This window comes from Rattus norvegicus, chromosome 6 (genome assembly GCF_021556685.1).
Source record: "Rattus norvegicus strain SHRSP/BbbUtx chromosome 6, alternate assembly SHRSP_T2T, whole genome shotgun sequence".
Lineage (NCBI taxonomy): Eukaryota > Metazoa > Chordata > Mammalia > Rodentia > Muridae > Rattus > Rattus norvegicus.
The window spans coordinates 111,995,602-112,017,500 of NC_141539.1; the positions used below are offsets into that span (position 1 = coordinate 111,995,602).

At 44.8% G+C, this 21,899-nt stretch overlaps 1 protein-coding gene across 15 annotated transcripts in view; it reads left to right on the forward strand.

Annotated features, from left to right (window-relative positions):
• Positions 1-21,899, forward strand: part of Gpatch2l (G patch domain containing 2-like) — a 54,882-nt gene that overhangs the window by 17,792 nt on the left and 15,191 nt on the right. For 3 of the 15 annotated variants that reach the window (XM_087553329.1, NM_001134559.2, XM_087553330.1), the window contains 6 exon segments: positions 3,485-3,549; positions 6,966-7,142; positions 8,014-8,093; positions 11,827-11,894; positions 13,782-13,821; positions 15,674-15,759. In XM_087553329.1, coding sequence (XP_087409455.1) covers positions 3,485-3,549; positions 6,966-7,142; positions 8,014-8,093; positions 11,827-11,894; positions 13,782-13,821; positions 15,674-15,759 — 516 coding nt within the window. 15 annotated transcript variants of the gene reach the window in all.

Sequence of the window (21,899 nt, forward strand, 5' to 3'; positions counted from 1 at the left end):
ACGAGGAGGGAGGAGATTGGAGGCATTGCTGAATGCCCCTGAGTGGGATCAGAAGTGCCTCCAGTCGAGAATGACTGCTCATGGTCCTCTGCTGAGATTGGGTTTCGCTTCATTGACTCAGCTTTATATAATAACGTGGGTTTCAAATTGAGAAAATGAAATAAAACCAAATAATTGATTTTCTCTATAGAATAAATATACCATAGATTTCAAACTGAGACCTTGTATTTATTTGAAATGCTGACCTTTAGTTCTCCCAGAAGTACATACACTTCCTTTTCAGAATTTGGAAAGAGCAGCACTCAGAGACCAGAGCAGTGGAGTTACTCCGGAGGGTTATAATGCCGCCTGGCAGTGCCTGGAGTCACTCCTGAGGGTTATAATGCCGGCTGGCAGTGACTGAGACGGTGGCAGCAGGTGAGCGGCATCAGGCAGTTTATTGGGCTCATTCCTGTGATAATGCTTATGTGGATGTGAACCCTGTGCCCAGTCATCTGCTCCACTGAGAGAGCCTCTAATTACAAGGAGGCTCCGGTGAAGCTTAGATGGATGGATGTGTGGTAAAGCAGCGTGTAAGTGATCAGTGGGTGCCAGCCACCTTTTAATTCTAATAGAATGCTGCTAGGAGGATCAATCTTTAGAGGAGCTGGCGAAGGTAGCTTTCTTTACACTTCTGTTATTTCGTTTGGATGTGCTTCAGTAGCTTTTCCAATAATACTGTAGTAATTAGATAATGCAATTCCTAGTCTAAAATCCTGGCTCTGATTTTGTGTCTCATTTAAAATGGTGATCATGCTGCTCAGTGAAATATGGAAACTTTTTTAGTAGAAAGCATTATAGAGGAGTCTGGGGTCAGTGAGATGGCTCAGTGGGTAAAGGTGCTTGCCTCTGCGCCTGATGATCAGAGTTCAGTCTGTAGGATGCACATGGTGGAAGGCAAGAACCCACTGGCAGAAATTGTCCTCTGACCACCACACAAGTGTACACACACATGCACAAATAAGTAAGTGATCAGAGAACTCACCTCCCGGTTTGTCTTAGACCACCTCTAAATTTCTTTTTATCCTCCTAAGAATCCTTAATTCTGATTCTTCATATCTCCCTCTCTCCCATTAGCTTGACCAGGAGTGTTTATCAAATGCAGAAATTGCTGCTGAGATGATTCTCGTTGGTTTTGATGTGATTCTAGCAGTGTCTGGTAAATGTGGAACAAATGCTTCCTCAGTGAGCTCTGAGCTTATGCAGAGGATCTCTTCTCTTCACTTTTCTGTTGGAAATGTCATTATTAGGGTTGGGTGGTTGTGGTGGGGGTTATGTGCAAGTTATTTGTAAAGATAATGTAGTCCTTCATTGTTTCAGAGCTAGTCAGGAAGAGTTTGTATGTACACCATTGGTACATTTGGATCTCATAAGAATGGGGAACCAAAGCTAGGAGGCATGGATGCCACCCAGCTACTGCCTCTTTAAGAGATTGGCATTGCATTATCCGTCTTCCTGTGGAGCTTCAGAGGAAAATTAGTGTACATGCTAGAGAGGTGGGATCAGTTTCTCTGAACAGAAAGGAGGAACAGAGCTTTTCTCCTTGCCTACTCAGAAGGCTCCTGACAAATTACATTTTGAAGGCTTGGGGATGGGAAAGAATGTGCAGGGGCCTGACACTTCTTGGCTTGTGGTATACAAAGGTGATAAGAGGAATCAGCCTCATCCAGATGTGATGGTGCACAGCTTTAACTGAGCACTAGGGAGGCAGAGGCAGGAGAGTCTTTGTGAGTTCGAGGCCAGCCTGGACTACAAAGTGAGTTACAGGACAGACAGGGCCATGTGGAAAGACCTGTCTCAAAAAAACAAAACAAAAGCTATCAGTCAGGCACACGTATGCAGCCAAAATACCCATGCACATTAAATACAATCAATCTAGTTGCTAACAAGGCATAATCTTTGAGCAAGAAACGAGTGAGGAGGCTGTAGGACCAAACACCTCTGTCCCAGCTCAGAAACTGAGGAGGCTGTAGGGCTCGGCACATTTGCCAGTTCACAAAGGGACACACTTACCTATCTAGCAAGGACACCTCCTGCAGGCTTCTTCTTAATTCTTTTTTTTTTTTTTTCCTTTTTTTCGGAGCTGGGGACCGAACCCAGGGCCTTGCGCTTGTTAGGCAAGCGCTCTACCACTGAGCTAAATCCCCAACCCCATGCTTCTTAATTCTTACGTGCAGGCTTGCTATGACTCATTACACTAAGGGAGTACACAGGGTTAGGAAATGCCATCAGATAGTACACTCATTTCCACAGTGGTAGAATAAGATACTTGTATGGACTAAGCATCCTATAGACTCTTTTTTTTTTTGGTTCTTTTTTTTCGGAGCTGGGAACCGAACCCAGGGCCTTGCGCTTCCTAGGTAAGCACTCTACCACTGAGCTAAATCCCCAGCCCCTATAGACTCTTTTTTAAATTAAGAAAACACATACCTCTCTTGGTCAGAGTCTTCAAGTTCTGAAGACGATTCATGACATCATTGTCTCTACAAACTCCATATAGGAAACTCTTAGAGAAGTTCAGTCCAAGTTTTTACAAGAATATTCTCTTGAAATGCTGTTGATAAATGTTTTTTCATCTTTTTTGATCAACAGATCCTCTTTGAGCCTGACTTTTAATTTACAGTATAAGGAGTGACTAGATTCTGCCTAAAAATAATCATAGAGATTATAATCATTGTATGCTGTAGTGTCGCTGGTGACTTGAAATGAGTGGAAAAAGAGATTTGACAGACTTTACGATAAGCACCTCCCGTAGTTTTTTAACATTAAAACGGTGGAAACATAGTCATCTCAGAGGAGCACTTTCTCTGTATGAGCTAGACAGCCAGTGTCTGAGGACTCTGGGCTGTGTATCCCTGCTGCAGCTGCTTACCTTTGTGGAAGAGTGCAGAAGCCGGGGTGGGACGTGAATGAGTGCACATGGCTGCCTCCAACTACACTTTATGTTCATTTAAGTTTGAATTTTATGTGGTTTCTACATATCAGGAAATACTCATTTTTTGAGTTATTTTGGTTTTTTTGTTTGTTTGTTTGTTTGTTTTGTTGTTTTTTTTAACTTCTTCCAACCACTTAAACTGTAGAAAAGCACTGTATAAAACTGTAGAGCCGACATCTGCACTCAGGTAAGCGCGTGGCCAAGAACTGAGAGCCACAGAGAGCTCCCGGATCAGACGGGAACAAGAAGAAAGGGGAACAGCTAGTGCTTGAGGCTCCCTGTGGCTTTTATAACAGTGGCTTGAAGTATTTTGAAAACAGTTTAATCATTTTAGCATTCTTCTCTTACCTTTTGAGGGAGGATGGATAAACTTGACTTGTGTCTTCTGTGTGAAATGTATGTATCAGATTGGCTAACGGGCTGAAGTGAAGTAACAGGCAGTTGGAATATTTCCATTTGAAAATAGTTTTTACCGGAGTTGCTGAATCCTCTTGTCTGTTTCTTCCCTAGTGAAACTAGCAGTGTGTGCAGCAGCAGCGACACGGGGCTCTTCACCAATGATGAAGGGCGTCAAGGTAATCTTAAAGCCTTTTCATTTCTTAAAAGAGTATGGTTAAGTACATGTGAGTGCAGTCGCCCACAGAGACCAGAAGAGGGCATCAGATCCCCTTGGGCTAGAGTACAGGCCGTTGTGTGATCAGCCTGATTGGGTGCTGGGAACCAAACTCTGGTCCTCTGGAAGATCAGTGCACACTGTTAACTGCTTAGCTGTTTCCCCAGTTCCCTGGCAAAGTAATCTTGATTCCAGCTTTGGGACTTTGTCTCAGTGACTGAATCCAGTGACTGTGGAGTGACTTATTTAAGGTGTATAAGAGCCACTTGGGGAGTTGTGAAAATTTTAGATCTTCTGAGCTGTTGGAAATCAAATACATTTGGAGTTGGTCCCTGGAATCTGTCGTTTTTATAAGCCCCTAAAGTAGTTCTTATATATTAGATTATCGCTTGAGAATCATTGGTCCCTGGGGTCAGAGCACCAAGGCTGAGCTTGTGGAAGCTTCTTTTAGTTATAACCAATAGTATTCTGATACATGATTTTTTGGCGGAGGGTCGACATGTTTGTATTTTTACTGAGGGATAACTTTGTTATTTAAGTTTAAATGCCTGAAGATTATTACAGAGTCATGTGAATAAACCCTGTAGTATCCTGGGTGAATATTTAGTAAATGTCTTTAAAAGTCACCATGTATTCCACTTAAATATGCATTTTTTTTTCCTTTTTCTTGTTTTCGGAGCTGGGGACCGAACCCAGGGCCTTGCACTTGCTAGGCAAGCGCTCTACCGCTGAGCTAAATCCCCAACCCTTAAATATGCATTTTATTCCCCTGAAGAAACCCTGAGTGTGTGCATGTACGTGTGTGTGCAAGTATATGCCTGTACACACACACACACACACACACACACACACACACGTTCCTTGTATTTCATATTTTGTTTGTCTTTAGATATTTTTAAATTTTATGTATATGAGTGTCTTGCCTGCATGTGTGTAATATATACCATGTGTGTGCTCGGTGCCCTTATAGATTAGAAGAAGGTGTTGGATCCCTGGAACTGGAGCTGGGGATGGTCATGAATCACCATGTGGGTGCTGGGAACTGACCTCAGGTCCTCTGTAAGAGCAACAAGTGCTCCTTAACTACTAAGCCATCTCTCTAACCTCTGCTTTTTAAAAATTACCTATTGTGTTGTGCATTTCCTTTGAAGTATCCCACAGCTGGGAATTACTGTTTTTATAGATTTACTTATTTTATTTTTTATTTATGTATGTTTGTACCTGAGTTTATGTCTGTGCACCATAGGGTGCATGAACCAGAAGAGGTTAGAAAAGGCGTCAGTCCCCTGGTACTGGGGCTATAGGACAGCTGTGAGATACCATGTAGCAAGCGACTAGGAACTGAACCCAGGTACTATGCAAGAGCAGTAGGTGATCCCAACACGGAGTCCTCTCTCCATTCAGCCCTTGGAATTATTTATAACCGCGACCCCTTAGACATTGCCTGGAAGGTAAGAGTCCCTGTTAAGTTGACAAACTCGGGTAAGTGTAAGCTATGGTGCAGTGAAACCACCAAATTAGACTACTCCATGGGTAGAAGAAAAACTGTGTATTAGGTCACACTGCCAAGGCTATCTCTAGATTGGGCGGACACAGAGAGAAACAAAATGGCAGGAAAGCATGAGGATTTTGTATGGTAGTCTCACAAAGTCTCTTCTAGCTCAGGGAGACATTGCAAACCCCCTGTCCCCCTTTTGTTTTTGTTTTTGAGAGAGAGGATTTTTCTGTGTCTTTCTGGCTGTCCTGGAACTCATTATGTAAACTGGGCTATCCTTGAACTCACATAGATCTTCCTGCCTCTGCCTCCTGAGTGCTGGGATTAAAGGAGTGTGCTACCACGTCCAGCTACAAGTCCTTTTAAAAATGTGTATTGGTTCATGAGTGAATTTTAAGAACCAAAATTTTGGGTTAATTTGCTGTCAGAAAACATAACATAATGGGTTTACCTGTTGAAGTGCATGTCCTGAGAAATGCTTCTGGATGACAATGGAGTGGACATGTCAAATTGTACAGACTAGCCGTGTCTCCCAGCCCCTGTGCTGATCCACCGGTACCACTGGCTGGTTGTCCAATAGTGTTCTCAGGTTGTGCTCCCCACACGCACCCAGCTTCATTAGGAACTCGCTGGTATTTGGTTCAAATCAGAATCAGCAACTTTGGTAGATAGGGCCCTGCAGTTTGTACGTCGCCTGGCATGTATCTTCCTTTCTGTCTGTCGACATCCCCTCACTTCCCTTCTGGTGCTTCTGGTGCTTCCTGAAGCTTAGGAATGCCTATTTCTAAGACAGCTGTTTGAAGCTTATAGTGAGACACGGTAGACGCCTGAGTGTGGCTTCTTTAGTGTTTGGTCTAACTGCTGTTTGCAGGATGCAGGTCTTACTGCCACTCTTGGAAAGTTCCACATTAATTGAAAGAGTCGTTATTATTTTGGGTGTCAATGGGGGGTGGGATCTATCCAGTATATTTTAGAGGACAAAGGCAGCATAAACTGTAGATGCTGACGGTACCCTTGCAGTCTGGAAAGAGGATGAGGTAGCAGACATGGAGCTTCCTCGTTCTTACCTGTCTTGCTGGCAGGAATACACTGTAGTAGAAACAGAGCTGCTGTTAGTGTAGCTAGTTGGAAGTGTGGACCAAGAGTTTGGACGTACGGCTTAGTTGGGACCTTACCATTTATGAACAGCATGGGTTCAGGCAAATGGTATAGTTTCTTGAAAAGGCCTAGGGGGGTTTATTGTTGTTACTTGTGGTTGGTTTTTTTTCCTGGAAGCTTGGATTTCTAGTTCAGAATTATTTTCTGTCCTATCAATGATATATCAAGGCCAGAACAAAGTGTTGGCATACATTCTTTACTGATCTATTATGATAAAATGTAATTATATAACTCCCCCCAAGCAATTACAGCTAATTTTTTGAAGTGAGGAACATTTATAGCTTTGAACTATATTATCTACACCATGGGTAATGATCAGGAAGACAGCTTGTTTTTTATAGAAAATACCTTGGGCTTCATTTGTCAGGTTCTGGGTTCAAATTCTGACTTCATTTACTAGCTGAAGCCTAACTTTCAGGCATTCATTGCCTCACTCTAAGTTGGAGCTGTTGTGTGTTTTTAAGAGGTAAATTATTTGCAGGGTTTCCACATGGATTCTGAAGGGCGTGAGGCTAGAGCTTAGATTTTACTACTTAGTGGTGAGAACAGTCCGCCATGAGGAACTAGGTGGATGCCTCAGTTTCCATTTTACTGCCTACCAGGAGGGACTGGACAGGCTCTTTTGCACCTTGGCTTACTTGAAAGTAGCACAACTATGGCGTGAGAAACCCTCCTGGCATTTGGATTTTATCATGACAGCTCAGGACACGATCTGTTTGCTTTAGGGGATGATGAGCAGAGTGATTGGTTTTATGAAGGAGAATGTGTCCCCGGATTCACTGTCCATAACCTTCTGCCCAAGTGGGCTCCTGATCACTGCACTGAAGTAGAAAGGATGGACTCCGGACTGGATAAACTCTCAGATTCCACATTCCTTTTACCTTCCCGGCCAGCTCAAAGAGGTGAGTTTGGAGAAGATGAAAGACCAGGTCATGGCTTTATGGTTCGCTATGGGACGACTCAGCATGCTTTGCTCAAGCTCTTGCACACCTCTGATCCTGCATTGCTCTCTGAATCGTGCAGTTTCCTTAGGGTTCTAGGGGATTCAAGGGTGAGTCTCAAAGCTCAGAGTTCTCCTTCTCCTAAGTCAGTCCATGTAGGCTCTTGGGACACATCCCCAGTGTGTGCTGTGTTAGGAGCCTGATATCAGTCACAGCCACATATCAGGGTAATGCCAATGCATTACTTTTTCAGTGCTTGTTGGAAGCTTGAAAGTTTGGCTCTGACAAGGAGCAGGCTTTTGTAAGGACATTCACGTACAAGAATCGATGACATTTTTAAGTGGATGGTCTAAAAATACTTCTTTAAATGTATTTGTTTTAATGATCCTCTCATTGTGTACTTTGACACAGATGCATACCTCCTTTTCTTCAGTTCTAAAGTAGCAGAACAGGGTAGAAAGGGCCCATGGCAGGGGATAGAAATGAGATGGTCCTTCTATTTTAGTTAGCTCCATGCTCTTGACCAAGTCACTTTACTTTCAGGACTATCAGAGCCATTGTCTAAGATGTGTGACAAGGAAGAGTACTGTTGTGCTCTGTAAATTTAGGACTCTCGGGAGGTGGCAATCAACCATTGTCTGGTATCTGTTGGTGCTTAGTGTGGCTTCCCTGCCATCATACTGCTTAGGACAAAGATTTGGGCATAGTAAGTCTTTTTCAGATAACCTTGTGCCGATGCTGGGTCAAGCTCCAGTGTGCTGTAACATCTGTGCTTGCACAGTTTGTGCTTACGCAGTCTGTGCCTTCAGTAACTGAGGCCTTCTTTCCACAGGATACCATGGTCGCCTGAATCGGTTGCCAGGAGCTGCAGCTCGGTGCCTCAGGAAGGGGCGGAGAAGGCTGGCTGGGAAGGTGACAGATCTCATGGTTTCTCCAGTGCTGTGGGAAGGTGTTAGTCCCCATGGGATTTGCGTGCCCTACTGACAGTTGAAGGCATCACAGGACTCTCTGGAGTTAATGAATCAACTGAATGTTCTGGGAGTTAAGAAGGGTGAATGACCATTATGTGGGATTTGAATGGATACAAATGTGAAAGATAAGCACTTTATCAACACAGAAGTTCTGACCAAACAGACATTCCTTGTAGCCTCCATAGTATGTAAACCTGCTGGCTGATCTCTCTCTCTCTCTCTCTCTCTCTCTCTCTCTCTCTCTCTCTCTCTCTCTCCTGCACTTGTGGCTAATCCTATATTACTGTATAAGTTAAAAATCTCTGACTTCTTTACAACTCCTGAATTCAGGAGTTTTTTTTATCCTAAGGTGACTTTTTATCCTAGAAATGATTTAAAGGGATGCAACAGCAAACAGGCAGAAACAAGCAACCCCTCCCCCCACACAAACAACACCAAGCTTGCTTTGCAGAAGTCCAGGAGCTCCTTGTGGCCCCTAGGGCCATCCACTGCTCCTTCAGTTCTGTCCTTGCTAGGGGCATCTGGCTGGGCGCCCAGCCATTGATTCCTCCCATTACCTGCATCGAAGTAGTAGAGAAGAAGCTTGGACCTAGGGTAACGTTCTTCCTTTTTTTTTTGGTTCTTTTTTTTGGAGCTGGGGACCGAACCCAGGGCCTTGCGCTTCCTAGGTAAGCGCTCTACCACTGAGCTAAATCCCCAGCCCCCACGTTCTTCCTTTTAAATTGAATTTATCTTGTTATTTTTAGGTCTCTGAGGTCCACACTAGCCTAGTACTTGTTTATGTCTCCCTTGCTCTGTGGCTTTCCACCTTGAAATTGTCCTAACTCCCTGACTCCTAGGGTTATAGGCATGCCCTAGTGCTTGACCTAATTCATATCCTAGCTTGGAGACTGAGAAGTAGGCTAAGGCAGAGGTTCCCATCCAGGAGAATTAGTCAAGCTCTTAGAACGCGTGCTACGGGGTTGTCTGTTTGCCAAGCCATGCATGTGTTGTCGGTCACAGTCTTCTGGCTATTGCTCTATACTGTAGTCTACCCAGAGAACAATTTTAGGAGTTATTTTAGACGTTTAGGACATGGAAAAGGAAAAGAGGTGAGCTTAATTAATTTGTGTATATTGACTGCAGAGGATGACCTGCAGAAGTCTCTTCTCTTTCTGCCACGTGGATCCTGGGGATTGAACTCAGGTCATCAGTCTTGTCAGCAAGTGCCTTTACCTACTGAGCCACCTCTCTTATTTCTTCCCTTTGAATTCCAGTTCCAGTCTCTAACTGGAGAGGCATTTGATCACTGAAAGAATCGCACATTGGCATGCTCCATTTACAGACAGACCATGGACTCTCGCTCCCTGTGCTGTTTAGGAAGCTCACCCTCGACAGGAGTGCTTCTGTGTACAGAAGGCTCAGGAAGATAGAAGCAGCTGGGGAGTGGAGGACAGAGGGAAGGCTTTACTTTCCCTTCGGTTGAGCAGCAGAGTCATTTTCTCCCATCCGCTGCCTTGCTTTAAGCTCTTGTAGAGTAAGAGCCTTCTGCTTCCGTGGAAGCCGGTTAGTTCATCGTGAAGGGTCTCTTCAGCGCACCTGGGAGGAGCTCAGGGTTATTGGACGTGCAGCTAATGATCTCAAGTGAATAGGGTGATATACACATGTTTAATTCATCTTCATCACCTTAAAGGGAGATCTGTCATTTCTAGCAGAGGTCACCGCTCCCTCCCCTCCCTCCCCTCCCTCCCCTTCCCAGTCCCTCTCCTCTTTCTAAACTGTAATCATAAATAATGAGTTTCATTCACAGCTCCCTGCCAGTGAGCTGCTAATTACGTAAAGTACTGCTTGTAATTTACACAGTAATAAACTGTAAATTTAAATATTACGGCATTTTAAGTTAATAATTTTTCTGCTTTAATAAATAGCTCATTTTTCATCCATCTTTTCCCTTGGCCCCTCTACCATTCTCTCTCTGACCTGGAGCCATAGCCGGAGGGATAAAAAGTTAATGTGTATGGCCCTTCCACTTACTTCACCCCTGTTTAGAATCTGACCTCAAATTAATTTTTCTAAAGCTGGTGCTTCTACTGAAGTGTGTTTCCTACTCTTCAAGCTAATTCATACACACAGCTGAATGCAAACACCATCTGCCAAGATACACATGTGTTTGAGTAATGCTGACGCTCATGCCTGTGACGTGACCTGTCACCCTAGCACTTACTCTGGTGTGTGACTCTGGGCTCTGTTTGGGTTGCTGAGGCAGAATTCATGTGAATGTGCGACAGTTATGGGAGGAGAGTGCCTTCACTCCAGTGGGGTGACTGGCTTGCTGTGGGCTTACGGAAGGCTTTTACACTGCAGTCCCGAGAGCCCCAAATGTCAGTCAGTTTACACAGCCTTCTGTTTTACTTTGAAATGAAGTGCAAGGGACAGAACACAGTAATAATCCTTGTGCCTTTTGTTTCTTGTGGTGGTAGGGATTGAGCGTGGCCTTGTGCATGCTAGGCAAGCACTCTGCCACTGAGCTTCATGTATCCAGCCTGGCTGGTCATTTTTATAAGAGCACAGTTCTCTGACACATTTCACACACAGTATTTAGGTTTCACAGTGGTGGTCGTTGAGCCTCAGTCACATGGTTCATAGCGCTTAGTGTGCTCTTCTGTTAAAGTCTGTCTCCTGTTGAGTTTGGTGACAGAGACCTCTATTCTCAATACTTGGGAGTCTGGAGCAGGCTTTGAGGCCAGCTTTACCTACATAGGGAAGCCATGTCTCAAAACAACATCAGCAAAGGTGCTGAGTCCTCTAAATAAGTTTTTCTACTTCCTTACACTTTAGTACTGTAGGAAGTGTTATTATATTAGTACTCCAGGAAGTATTCTCATATTAAAATTACATACACATGCAAACAATAAACAGTGTATACACATGTTGAAACATCACTTGGTATTAGTTTTATATTTCGCTTATGTGCTAATCAATAAACTGGAGAGAAAGCTCAAGCTGGTGAAGCATTTCCGGAGGACTTGAGTTTGTTCCCCATCCATGTGAGGGGGAAGAAGCCGCCTCAGGTCTGGTGGCATGCTTGTAATCCCAGCAGTGGGAAGATAGAGACAGGGAGATACCTGGAGCTCACTAGCCAGACAGCCTATTGTGTATGGTAAGCCATGGCTAAGAGGTAGACAGTGCCTGAAGAATGACATGGGAGATGGTCCTCTGGCTTGTGTACATACACACACTAACCCATGTGGGAGATGGTCCTCTGGCTTGTGTACATACACACACTAACCCATGTGGGAGATGGTCCTCTGGCTGCCATACATATATGTATACATGTATGTGTATATATATATATACATATATATATGGATGGATGCTGTACGTCTATACTCTTACACATGCCCACACACAAATACTGCCCTGCATATTTACACAAAGCTAAACAGAAGAAATCCAAGTCCAACAAATGATATTTAAAGACTTTTTTCTTTTTGGATCAGCAGAAAATAGCTAGGTAATATATAATACTCCTAAGATGGCTTTGCATAAAAAAATATTTGCTTTTGGTTTTTAAGGTTGACACAACCTTGAGGCTGCTTAGCTGGCATAGTTAGGGAAAATTCGAGCTTGGTGACAGCTTGCATTGTCACATTTGCTTCTGTTGTTAGATGACACTCTTGTTCTTCTCCTCTTAGGAGACCGGCATAAGCAGCCTGGGAACCGAGAGGATCGGCCACCCCGTCAGTGACCCCCGGCAGACGGAGTAAGTGACTGAGCCCCCACTGGTCTCGCCTGTTCCTTGGAGAGGAGGCAGAGAAGGTTTTTATAAAGCACCTTCATGCTAGGCTTGAGAGCTGAAAGGAAGGGGAGATCTGAAAGCGTGCTGCTTCCTAGCAGTGAAGATGGCTCTGGGGCTAAAAGTGCTTGCCAGCTGGTGTTGCATGTGATGAGCAGAGTGCAGTCCCAGAGTCCACGTAATGGTAGAGAAAAGAACCAGCTCTGCAGGCTTGTCCTCTGACCCCCCACATGTGTGCTGTGGCACACACAATAATTAAAAAAATAAGACTTTAAGATTGCTAATGTTTCCTTTTCCCTTCTACATTAATGTCATATTTCTAGCTGTTGTATTAGTTAGTGTCCACCACTGAGATGCCATATTTTATTTTATTTTATTTTATTTTATTTTATTTTATTTTATTTTATTTTAAAGCCAGGTTTATTGGGAAGCTTCCTCTGTTGAGCTCACTGGCCCCAAGGATTGAGGCCAGGGGAGTTGCCCTGGGGAGAGAAGAGGGGAGGGGGAAGAGAGCAAGAGAAAGGGTGCAAGCACAGGGAAGAGGAGAAGAGAAGTAAGATGCCATATTTTAAATGCATTTTTCTCTTTTAAAAGTTTTGTTTTAATGGAGTTAGGGGAAGGACTGAAGGAGCTGAAGGGGATTGCAACCCCATAGGAAGACCAACAAAATCAACCAACCAGACCCCAGAGCTCCCAGGGACTAAACCACCAACCAAAGAGTACTCATGGAGGGACCCATGGCTCCAGCCGCATATGTAGCAGAGATGGTCTTGTAGGGCATCAATGGGAGAGGTCCTTGGTCCTGTGAATGCTCAATGCCCCAGTGTAGGGGAGTACCAGGGCAGTGAGGTGGGAGTGGGTGGGTGGGTGGGGGAGTTCCCTCATAGAAGCAGGAAGGATGGGGGATGGGATAGGGGTTTGCAGAGGGGGAAGGGGGATAACATTTGAAGTGTAAATAAATAAAATAACCAATAAAAAATTTTAAAAAATGTTTTGTTTTAAATAGTCATTTCAAATGGCTGATTGCTTCTGTTCTCCTTTAGACCTCTTTAAGGAGAAATCTTTTTGTCCTTGTTACCATGGTGAATACAGTGGAAAGCCCAAATGTAACCATTCAGGAATCATCTGCCTTTCTTGGAAAAGCTTCATCTCCTAAACAGTTGGCTTTGCTGTGTGTTTTGCCTTTCTACTGGGTCTTCTGTGGCAAAAATTTAAATATTTGCTGAATAAATACATACATATTGGGGCTGGAGAGATGGTTCAGTGAAGCAAGCATAAGGACTTGAGTCTGGATCCCCAACACCCACATAAAGGCAGGCGGGTGTGGCAGGCCTGCCTGTAATATCAGCACGTGAACGGTAGATCCCAGAGCAGGCTGGCTAGCAGTGAGCTCTAGGGTCAGTGAGAGACCCTGGCTCAGTAAACGAAATGGATAATGACCCAGGAAGACATCAGGCATCAACCTCTGGCCTGCACACACATGTACACCTGTGAACTAACACACTGCAGACACATACACGTACACAGTGTGCACATATGCCAAACATACCCACACATGCCAAAAAGCCCCACATTTGTATATGGTAAAGCATTCGTATAGCTTATTCCTTATATATTATGGTCGACATATGTAGTCCTATCCATGTCTCACCTAGTCTACTTGTGGAGTTAGAGCCCTCTGGCTGTACAGCCGAGATAAGGGCTGTCAGGCTGTAGTCAGGGTAACTTCACTTGTGGCTGGTGTCCTTGGGCTGCCTGTCTCCCAGTCTTCCTCTGTCCTCGCTGCAGTGTCCCCTTCTCTTCCCTCACTCTTTCCTAGCGCCTCTTATCGTCTCTTTCCTGTTCTCTCTTTAGTTTCTGGTTGCCATCAGCTGGGAAAAGAGAACGCCATCAGGTAAGGTCACTCTTCGTGGCCATCTTTATTTTATCATTCAGTCTCCTTTCCTTCAGAAAGAGTAAAGCATTAGCTTCTGGGTTCCCTCACGTTTCTGCTTATGCACATGAGGTGAGTGAGATTTGCTCTTGGCCATTACTGGTGACCGTTTTAGGAGCTGTGTTCCTCGATGGCCACATGCTCATCTGCAAGAACTGTAGTCACTTTCCTCTTAGGGTCCTCTGCGGATGTCAGTTTCTTATTAGTCACACACATTTCAAGGGAAGCCTGGTTTTATTTTGGTTTATTAGTTTTTGCTCCCTCGCTCCCTGTTTAGGGGTCCCTGATATATCAGGCTTTTGAATGGTATACATGATTTAAAGGTGGCTCACAGTCGTGTTCATGGTTATGTTTAGAGATGTTTGAACCATTTTCAGTTCAGGGGTAGGGTTGCTTTTCCTTAGTGAAATTGATGGAAACTGATGGGGGAAGGGTCTCAGGCTTCCTCTTGCTCCTTGCTTGGTGGTTGGTCTTTTTGGCTACCTCTTAGTAGCTTATGCTACACAGTTCACACTTGGAACGTTCACTGTGGAGTTGCTGGTTCACAGTTAACGAGAACAGTGGGCGATAAGTGTGCTTATGAGGTGATGTTAGGTCATGTATTTTAAGTCACATAATAGATGTTAGAAAAAATGTAATTACTATGTCGTGCTTACTTTGTGGAAACAGCGAAGCTGAGTGTAAGTAATTGGTGTAAAGGAAAGTTCTAGATAAACAGTAGTGCAGGGGGTGGGCAGACAAGGGAAGGGTCATGAAGCTGGCTGGCGTGCAAGAGACTCAGGACTGTTAAGCCAGAGTGTGGATCTTACTTGGTTCAAGGCATGCAAAGGCAGAAGGGGACTTATGGCCGTCACTTGCTCCACATCTGATGTACAGTGAGGAACATGCACCATGAAAGTTGCAAAGCAGTGAATACCAGCTTCGTTGCTGTTCTTTTTAAGTCCATTTCAAGTTGCCATTCAGGTTCTTTCTCTTACATTATTAAGTTACCCATCTTCAAAGGAATGCTTATTTTGGGACAGAAGTGCGGTGCTTTGTATACAGTACCCCATTTGATCCTCAGTGTTTTGTACGCAGTACTCCATTTGATCCTCAGTGCTTTGTACACAGTACCCCAATTGATCCTCAGTGCTTTGTACCCCATTTGATCTTCAGCCTCATTTTTGGGTTTGTAGTTTCGGGGCTGAGGATGTCTCGCTAACACACGCACTGAACTCTTCACCTTCTCTCAGTCATCTTTTAAGGTCAATAGAAACAGAAATTCTTTATAGCCTAGAAAGCAGTACTTGAGCTAGCCCTGCCAGTAGCCCCGTTCTACGGCAGGTAAGATGGCCAGTGATACATCCTGGAGAGCAGGCTAGCAAAGCTCTCAGGCGATGCCACTCTTAAACGTACAGCAACATAATGGCACATTCAGTTGGGCACTCTAATTCCAGGCGCCTTTTCTGTACACTATACTTTGTGCACTGGAATGTGCTATGCAATTGTCCCTGACATGGTAATTTCATGCTGGCCTGCTTGGGAGAGGGCTGCTACCCAGTGGATATTTGTGAGGTGTAAGTTCCTGGACTGTCCATTAAGAAGTACTGTGGTTGGCCTTTAAGTGATTATTGCATTAAAGTTTTGTTTGACAGGCAACAGCTCTGTTTGCTCTATGCTGGAACATTTATGGACAAGGTTAGACCCTTATCGAATGGCATCGGTGTTTATGGCAGAAGGGTTGGACATTGTTAAAGAAAGCATGTAGGCTGCTTTGTGGACTCAGGTCTGTTTCATTCAAGCCTTACTGAAATGATCTCCTTCGTCCCCACAGTTTAATCCACTCTCTCCTCTTTACTCCCTGGATGTTCTTGCTGATGCCTCTCATCGAAGGTGCTCACCCGCACACTGCTCTGCCAGGTAATTGGCTTCCGGTGGCTATTATTTTCCTTTGGGAAACTCCATGTCCCTTTTCATAACACTTGAGATTACACGGTGTATGTACAAAGGATCCAGTTTGATCCTCTTGGCAGTCTTGAGAGGTTAGTTGGAGTTTCACAGAGGCAGAAGTAGGCTGAGGCCTGAGGAATTTTTCCTGTGATCACATGCTGTGATTCAGTCTGAACTGTGGCCTGCGTCTTCTGACTCACATTTTACGTTATTTCTGCTGCTAAAAGCCCTTCCTCAAAGAGCATTACTAATGCCTCTTGCCCTGCCCTGCAAAGCCCTGCATCATCTGATTTCTGCCAACATGGCCACCTTCCTCCCATGCAGTCCTGCCCCTCTCTGAGTGAAAAGATGAGGCAGTACCAGGGAGCCCCATTTTCTTCTTACAAAATGGCAGCCCTTCCTGCTATGGACTTTCGCTCTCACTCCCTTTGCCTAGAAAGCTCTTTGAGCCCCTGGATACCTAGGGGGCCGCCTGCAGCACCATCTGGTTACGGTGTCTGTTTCCAGTGCTAACCTCGTAAAATCTGCTGTCCCTAACAGTTTTCACTAGCAGCCAGGCACTGCTCCGAGAGAATAATCGTGCAGACCCGCAGTGCAGGTTTCAGAGGACAGGAGTGAGAGACAGGTCCCGGGGATAGTGCTCAGCACCTTTATAGTGATGGGTCCTGTGCAGCGAGACGTGGTCGCAGCAGGACCTGCCTAACTCCAGCTCATACGAGGGGTTGGAACCATCAGTGGGTTTTAGGAAGCGTGACTGTTTAGCAGAAGCCTCGCATCAAGGACAGGGTGTAGAGGAGTGGAGTACTAGAGAAGAGGCAGCTGAGTGACTGCACGAAGGAGTGTTTCGAATTGAGAGTCTGTCTTTTCCTTGTCCCATTTTATTTGCGGTAGGAAGAAATTTCTCTTTCAAAGCATCTGGGCAGCCCTGGGATTTTTACGCCCATCATTAGAACGATTTGTGAGTGTGTGTGGTGACTGTGTTATCATTAGTGGTATAATTTTATTTTGCAAAGAGCAGTGTTTCCTGTTTTATCGCAGCTTTCCCTGAGGAGGGCCGCTGTATTAATTTGCTGTATTGCCTCCTGGCTGTTCCCAGGCTGGTTTTCCTCTTCATCATGGAATTTTTAATGGCCCTCGTGCCTCCTGGGAAGCATGTGAGGAAGAGTTCCTCGGGGAGTGCTTCCCTTTTCTCACATGCCTATAATTACTCTCCTTTAAGAGCACAAAGAGTCTGATAGTCATGCCTGGGCTCTGAAGGTCTCTCCTGTCAGGGATCTGAGCTGAGCTACCTCCTGGCTGGCCACTCACACTCAGTGTGACTTCAGTGTCTGAACATGGCTGCCTCAAAAGCCACATACAACCTGGGATCTCAGAATATGCTGAGGCCATGGCAGTGTGGTGAGTGGCTTCAAGTACTGGAGGGTAGCATTTCACTAGAATCAAATAACTAATGACACCCAGTTTACGGTAACACTGTGGATGTGTCATGTGCCAGGTGTAAGGTGCGGGAAGGAGACTTGTTGTCGTTGTACCAGTCAGTAAATTTGGAGGGTCACTCTAAAAATACTTAAGCTTGATGATAGGTTTCAACCCTGACTCTACTTGGCCTTCGTTTGAGAAGTCTTTAAAAAATGCACTCATGGGCAGTAAGAGAGGTGGCTTAATTGGTGAGGACTTGAACAAGCACTGGGGCCTGAGTGTGAGCCCTAGCACCCATTTTTTTTTAAAAAGTGGGGTGCCACAGTGTGGCTCTGTAATCTCAACACCGGGCAAGCAGAGACAAGAGACTCCCTGGGTTTGCTGGCCAGCCACTCTACCCAAATCAGTGAGCCCCAGGTTGGAAAATGATTCAGAAAGACACCTAATACCAACCTCTGGTCTCCATACCATATGTGTGCACCTGTATGCACACACACACACACACACACACACACACACACACACACACACAAGAACAAACTAAAAACAGCAGTGATCATCCATGCCAGCCTGACCTTCACAGATCATATATTGTTGGTCTGGGGTAAGGCCTTTGACCTTACAGTTTCTGAGGTGACTGCTAGGCACCTGGTGTTAGGGACCATTGCTCTAGCCTAGGTAGTAATGGCTTCCCGGCTGGTCCTTACTAGGAGCACCTATTTTGTAACTGGCACAGGTCCCATGCCTTGCTATTGTGGACACCATTCTTCCTGGAGGCAGACCACTGGGATTCCTTTAGCTCAGGAGAAGCCATTCCAGGTGAAAAAGAGTGCACTTGGTTGATGAATGAGAGAGAGCAGGCAGAGTTTAGTTGGAGGCAGACCTCATGATCACTTGGTGGATGTCTTCATAAAGTCCATATCGCTGTTTTAGTTTGGTTCTGTTTGTTAGCTTTGGCATTTGCTGTGAAGCAGTAATGTGCAGGGTAAGAATTGCTGCTGCTCGAACGGCAGATGGGGTGGTTGGGTTCTGCTAGAGGCACTGCTGTTCTAGGCAAACAGACCAGAGCTGTAGGCAGCTTTTCCCCAAATGAGATTGACTGGGAAGGAAAACCTTAACATTATTACCTACAGAAAGCATGTGGAGATTAGCACTTGCTACATCTCTCTGGTACCTATTAGCAGTCCACATATTTGAATGCTTTATGGACTTTAGTTTTCTCTGATTCCTCTGACCTTCCCTCCATTTTTGGTAGTGTTGTGGAAATGCATCTGTTCCCAGTTATTCCCTACGTTCTGAAATAGGGGCACACGTATTCAAGTTCTGAAATAGGGAGACACTTGTTCTAGTGTCCATGTGCATGTGTACCCCACCCCTTACCCCCCAAGGATGCACCAAATACACCAGTTTTCTGGGTTTTTTTACTTGTGAAATCTTATTTTTAGTTGATTAAGGATGGCAGATCCCCAGGCATGTAGTCATAGAATATACATGGATTTTAATGAGAGAACAAAAAGTCTCATAGCCTCTCCTGTGGTCATCATTGCTCATGAGATGCTGGACAGAAACATTAAGAGCATGGGTGTTAATGTATGGCAGACTCCGGTGAATGTTGGGTTTACCTGGGCAAGCCCTTAACCTCCTTGTCCCGTAGTTTTCACATGTTTAAAATGGAACTTTCTTATGGGACTAGTGGGGATCAGAATGAAATGATGTATGTAAATATTCAGTAGCCTGGCAACCACCATTATTTTTGAGTTACTTCCTTATCCTGTCCTTAGGATGATTTCAATTGTAAGTCTTTGGAGCTGGCTCCAGATGTCTTTGCTAATAAGATGCCGTGCAGATTCCCGAGGACTTTAAATGGCCTTAAATAGACTCTTAAGAAGAAACATTTGGACAGTGTTTGGGTAGAGAGAGAGTTGAAATATGATGGGCTAGCTCATTGTAATTCATTTTATCTGTTCGTAAGCCTTACGATCTGCATATCAGAGTCGTGTGCCCAGCTGGCTCTACCACTTGACAAGGAGTTTCAAAGAGCAAGAAGAAGACTCAATTCATGCTATTAATTTTGACCTTTGGAGCCATAATAAACAGCCTCAGGTTTTACCCCAGGGCTTGGGGGAAGGAACCCTTTATTAGTCCCCTGTCTGTGTGGGATGCTGGGACACACAGCAGCTCCAACTCAACTCTTTAGTGCCTGGGTTTCAGCTGTGTGAGAGGAAGGGTTTTGCTGTAATGGTGTCCACACACATCCATAGTTCATCTTGGCCTGTTGTCCAACCTCCTCAGTATAGCACGCCGTTCTTAAATCTTCTCTTGGAGGGACTTATTTACAGGAGCTCTTGGATGGCTGCCATCTTATTGTCTGTGTGGAGTGATGAAAGCACTTTCTGTCTGTCTGTCCTTCCATTGTAATACACATCTTCCCTGTTCGTGTGGCTGATACCTACCTTGGCCATGCTAAGGGAAGAATGTAGAGGCAGTCTTAAGTGCTGCGAGCCCTTTGCCACAGGCTGCTGAGGGTTAGCTTTAAGTAGAGGCAATGAAGGAGTTGTCAGGGTTTCTTCTTGCTAGGTCAGCGCTTGCCTCTTGTGTGCTTGTGAAGTGGGTTTCTCCCCTCCGTGCTATGGCCCTTCATGTTTAGCCCCTGTGCAGGTAGGTGGAGGAAGAACTTTCTCCTACTGGGTATTTAATACATGCCAGGAACCCTGAAGATACACTCAGGTGAGGGAGGGTACCCCTGCTTCTGCAGATGGAGCCACCCTCTCCCTGATTCCTTCCAGTGCTTGGCGTCTTCCTTCACTATGACTCCTTGTCTCAGAAGTATTAGTTCTCTGACTCCCACCATGCTGTGAGCTCCTGGCGACAGGGTCCTGGCTGTCACCATGCATCAATGCTATGTGCCTCCAGCATAAGGTTTTATACAGGGCAAGTCTCTATAAATTTTTATGGAAAAAAATTGAGGTAAATGGATTTGTAATTAAGGAGAATTAGAATATATGATATATATGACCTTTTGTCCTTACTAACGTCAGTTTTTCCTCTGGTGTTATATAAGAAGAAAATATAGCAGGTAAATACCTCTTTTTTAAAAAAAAAAAAAAAGCACGAACTTTTTCATAGCTTTTAAAAAACAGCAGTTTTGAAGGTGAACTGGTCCTTCCGTTAGCTTGCCCTTGGCAAACAAAGACTGTTTTTGCTCCTCCAAGTGACTTTCAGTGAGGGTGTTCTAAACCAGAAACAGTCACTTGAGTTGTTTTTCTTTTCTCCTTCCCTTTCTTCCTTCCTTCCTTCTCCTCTCCCTTATCCTCTCCCTCCCTTCCTCCCTTCCTTCCTTCTTTCCTCCCTCCCTCCCTCCCTCCCTTCCTTCCTCCCTCCCTCCCTCCCTCCCTCCTTTCCTTCCTTCCTTCTCTTCCTTCTTTTTTGCCAGCACTGGTTCTGTTTAAACATGCATATATTTCTCTCAAAGTATTTTTCCACCTAAAAGCACATTCCTGCCCCTGGGACACAGTAATCTGCCCAGTTACCTAAGTAACCCTGCAGTTTGGGCAGCTCACCTGAACCTTCACTCGCTGCAGTACAAATAAAGTAGAAATGTCGTGTTTACAGGAGCAAGGAAAAAGTTCTCTTTTCATTAATTGTTAATCTGCACCATTCACCTTCACAGAAGAGTTTAGAGGCTGCTTATAAAGGAATATATTTTTAAAGTGTAGTAATTATTAATAGTTATTTCCCTTACCTACCCCCACACCTGCTTCTTTGAGTGTGTGTGTACATGTTTGTGTATATGTGTGCATGTGTGTGTGTCCACATGCTTAAACATGGAAGCCCAAAGTCACCATTGGGGGGTGTCCTCCTCAGCTGCTCTGCCTTAGATTCTTACTGTATTTTTTGCATGTGTTTGTTTTGGAGGAGGTGGTGGGAGGCATGTCATGTGCACAGCACTCAGACTGTGGTCAGAGGGCAGTTTGTGGGAGTTGGTTCGTCCTTTTCACCACGTGGGTCCATGGCATCACATCCAGATCATCGGGTTTGGCATCAGCACCTTAATGCATCGAGCTCTCACCCCCCCACCCCCAGCAAACTCTAGGAATCCATTTATCTCTCCCTCCCCAGTGCTGGGACTGCAAATGCACTCTGGCGTGCCAGGCCCTGACGTGAGCATTGGGGGTCCAAACTCAGCTCTTCGTTAATACGCACCATGCACATTACCAGCCACTGGCCACTCCTCCAGCTTCAATCTCCAGTCTCTGGCAAAGGCCACCACAACCTGTAGTAGGAGACTATGACAGGTAGTAGGAGCAATACTGATCCCAACATTCATCCTGAGAAGGACGTGCCTGACCCAAGTACTCACTGGCCTGTGGGCAGAGTCCTGAGGCCCAGTCAGATGAAATGGAGCAAGAGGAGAGTGGGTTCTTGGCTTGTATACTGGGAATATTTTTATTATTTATATTTAATTAGCATTTAGAAGTAATTAGACTCTGTTATTGACTAGATTGGTTTTGGGGGTAGTACTGTGTTCTTGACTAGATTGGCTTTGGGGTAACTCCATAATTATCACAGATGCTAATCAGAATTATCCAGGAGCAAATTTCAAAATAAACCTTTTCTGCTTCTGTACACTAAACACAGATCTTAGCCAGACATGTATTTTATGAAAACTCCTTCTGTGATTCCAGTCACAC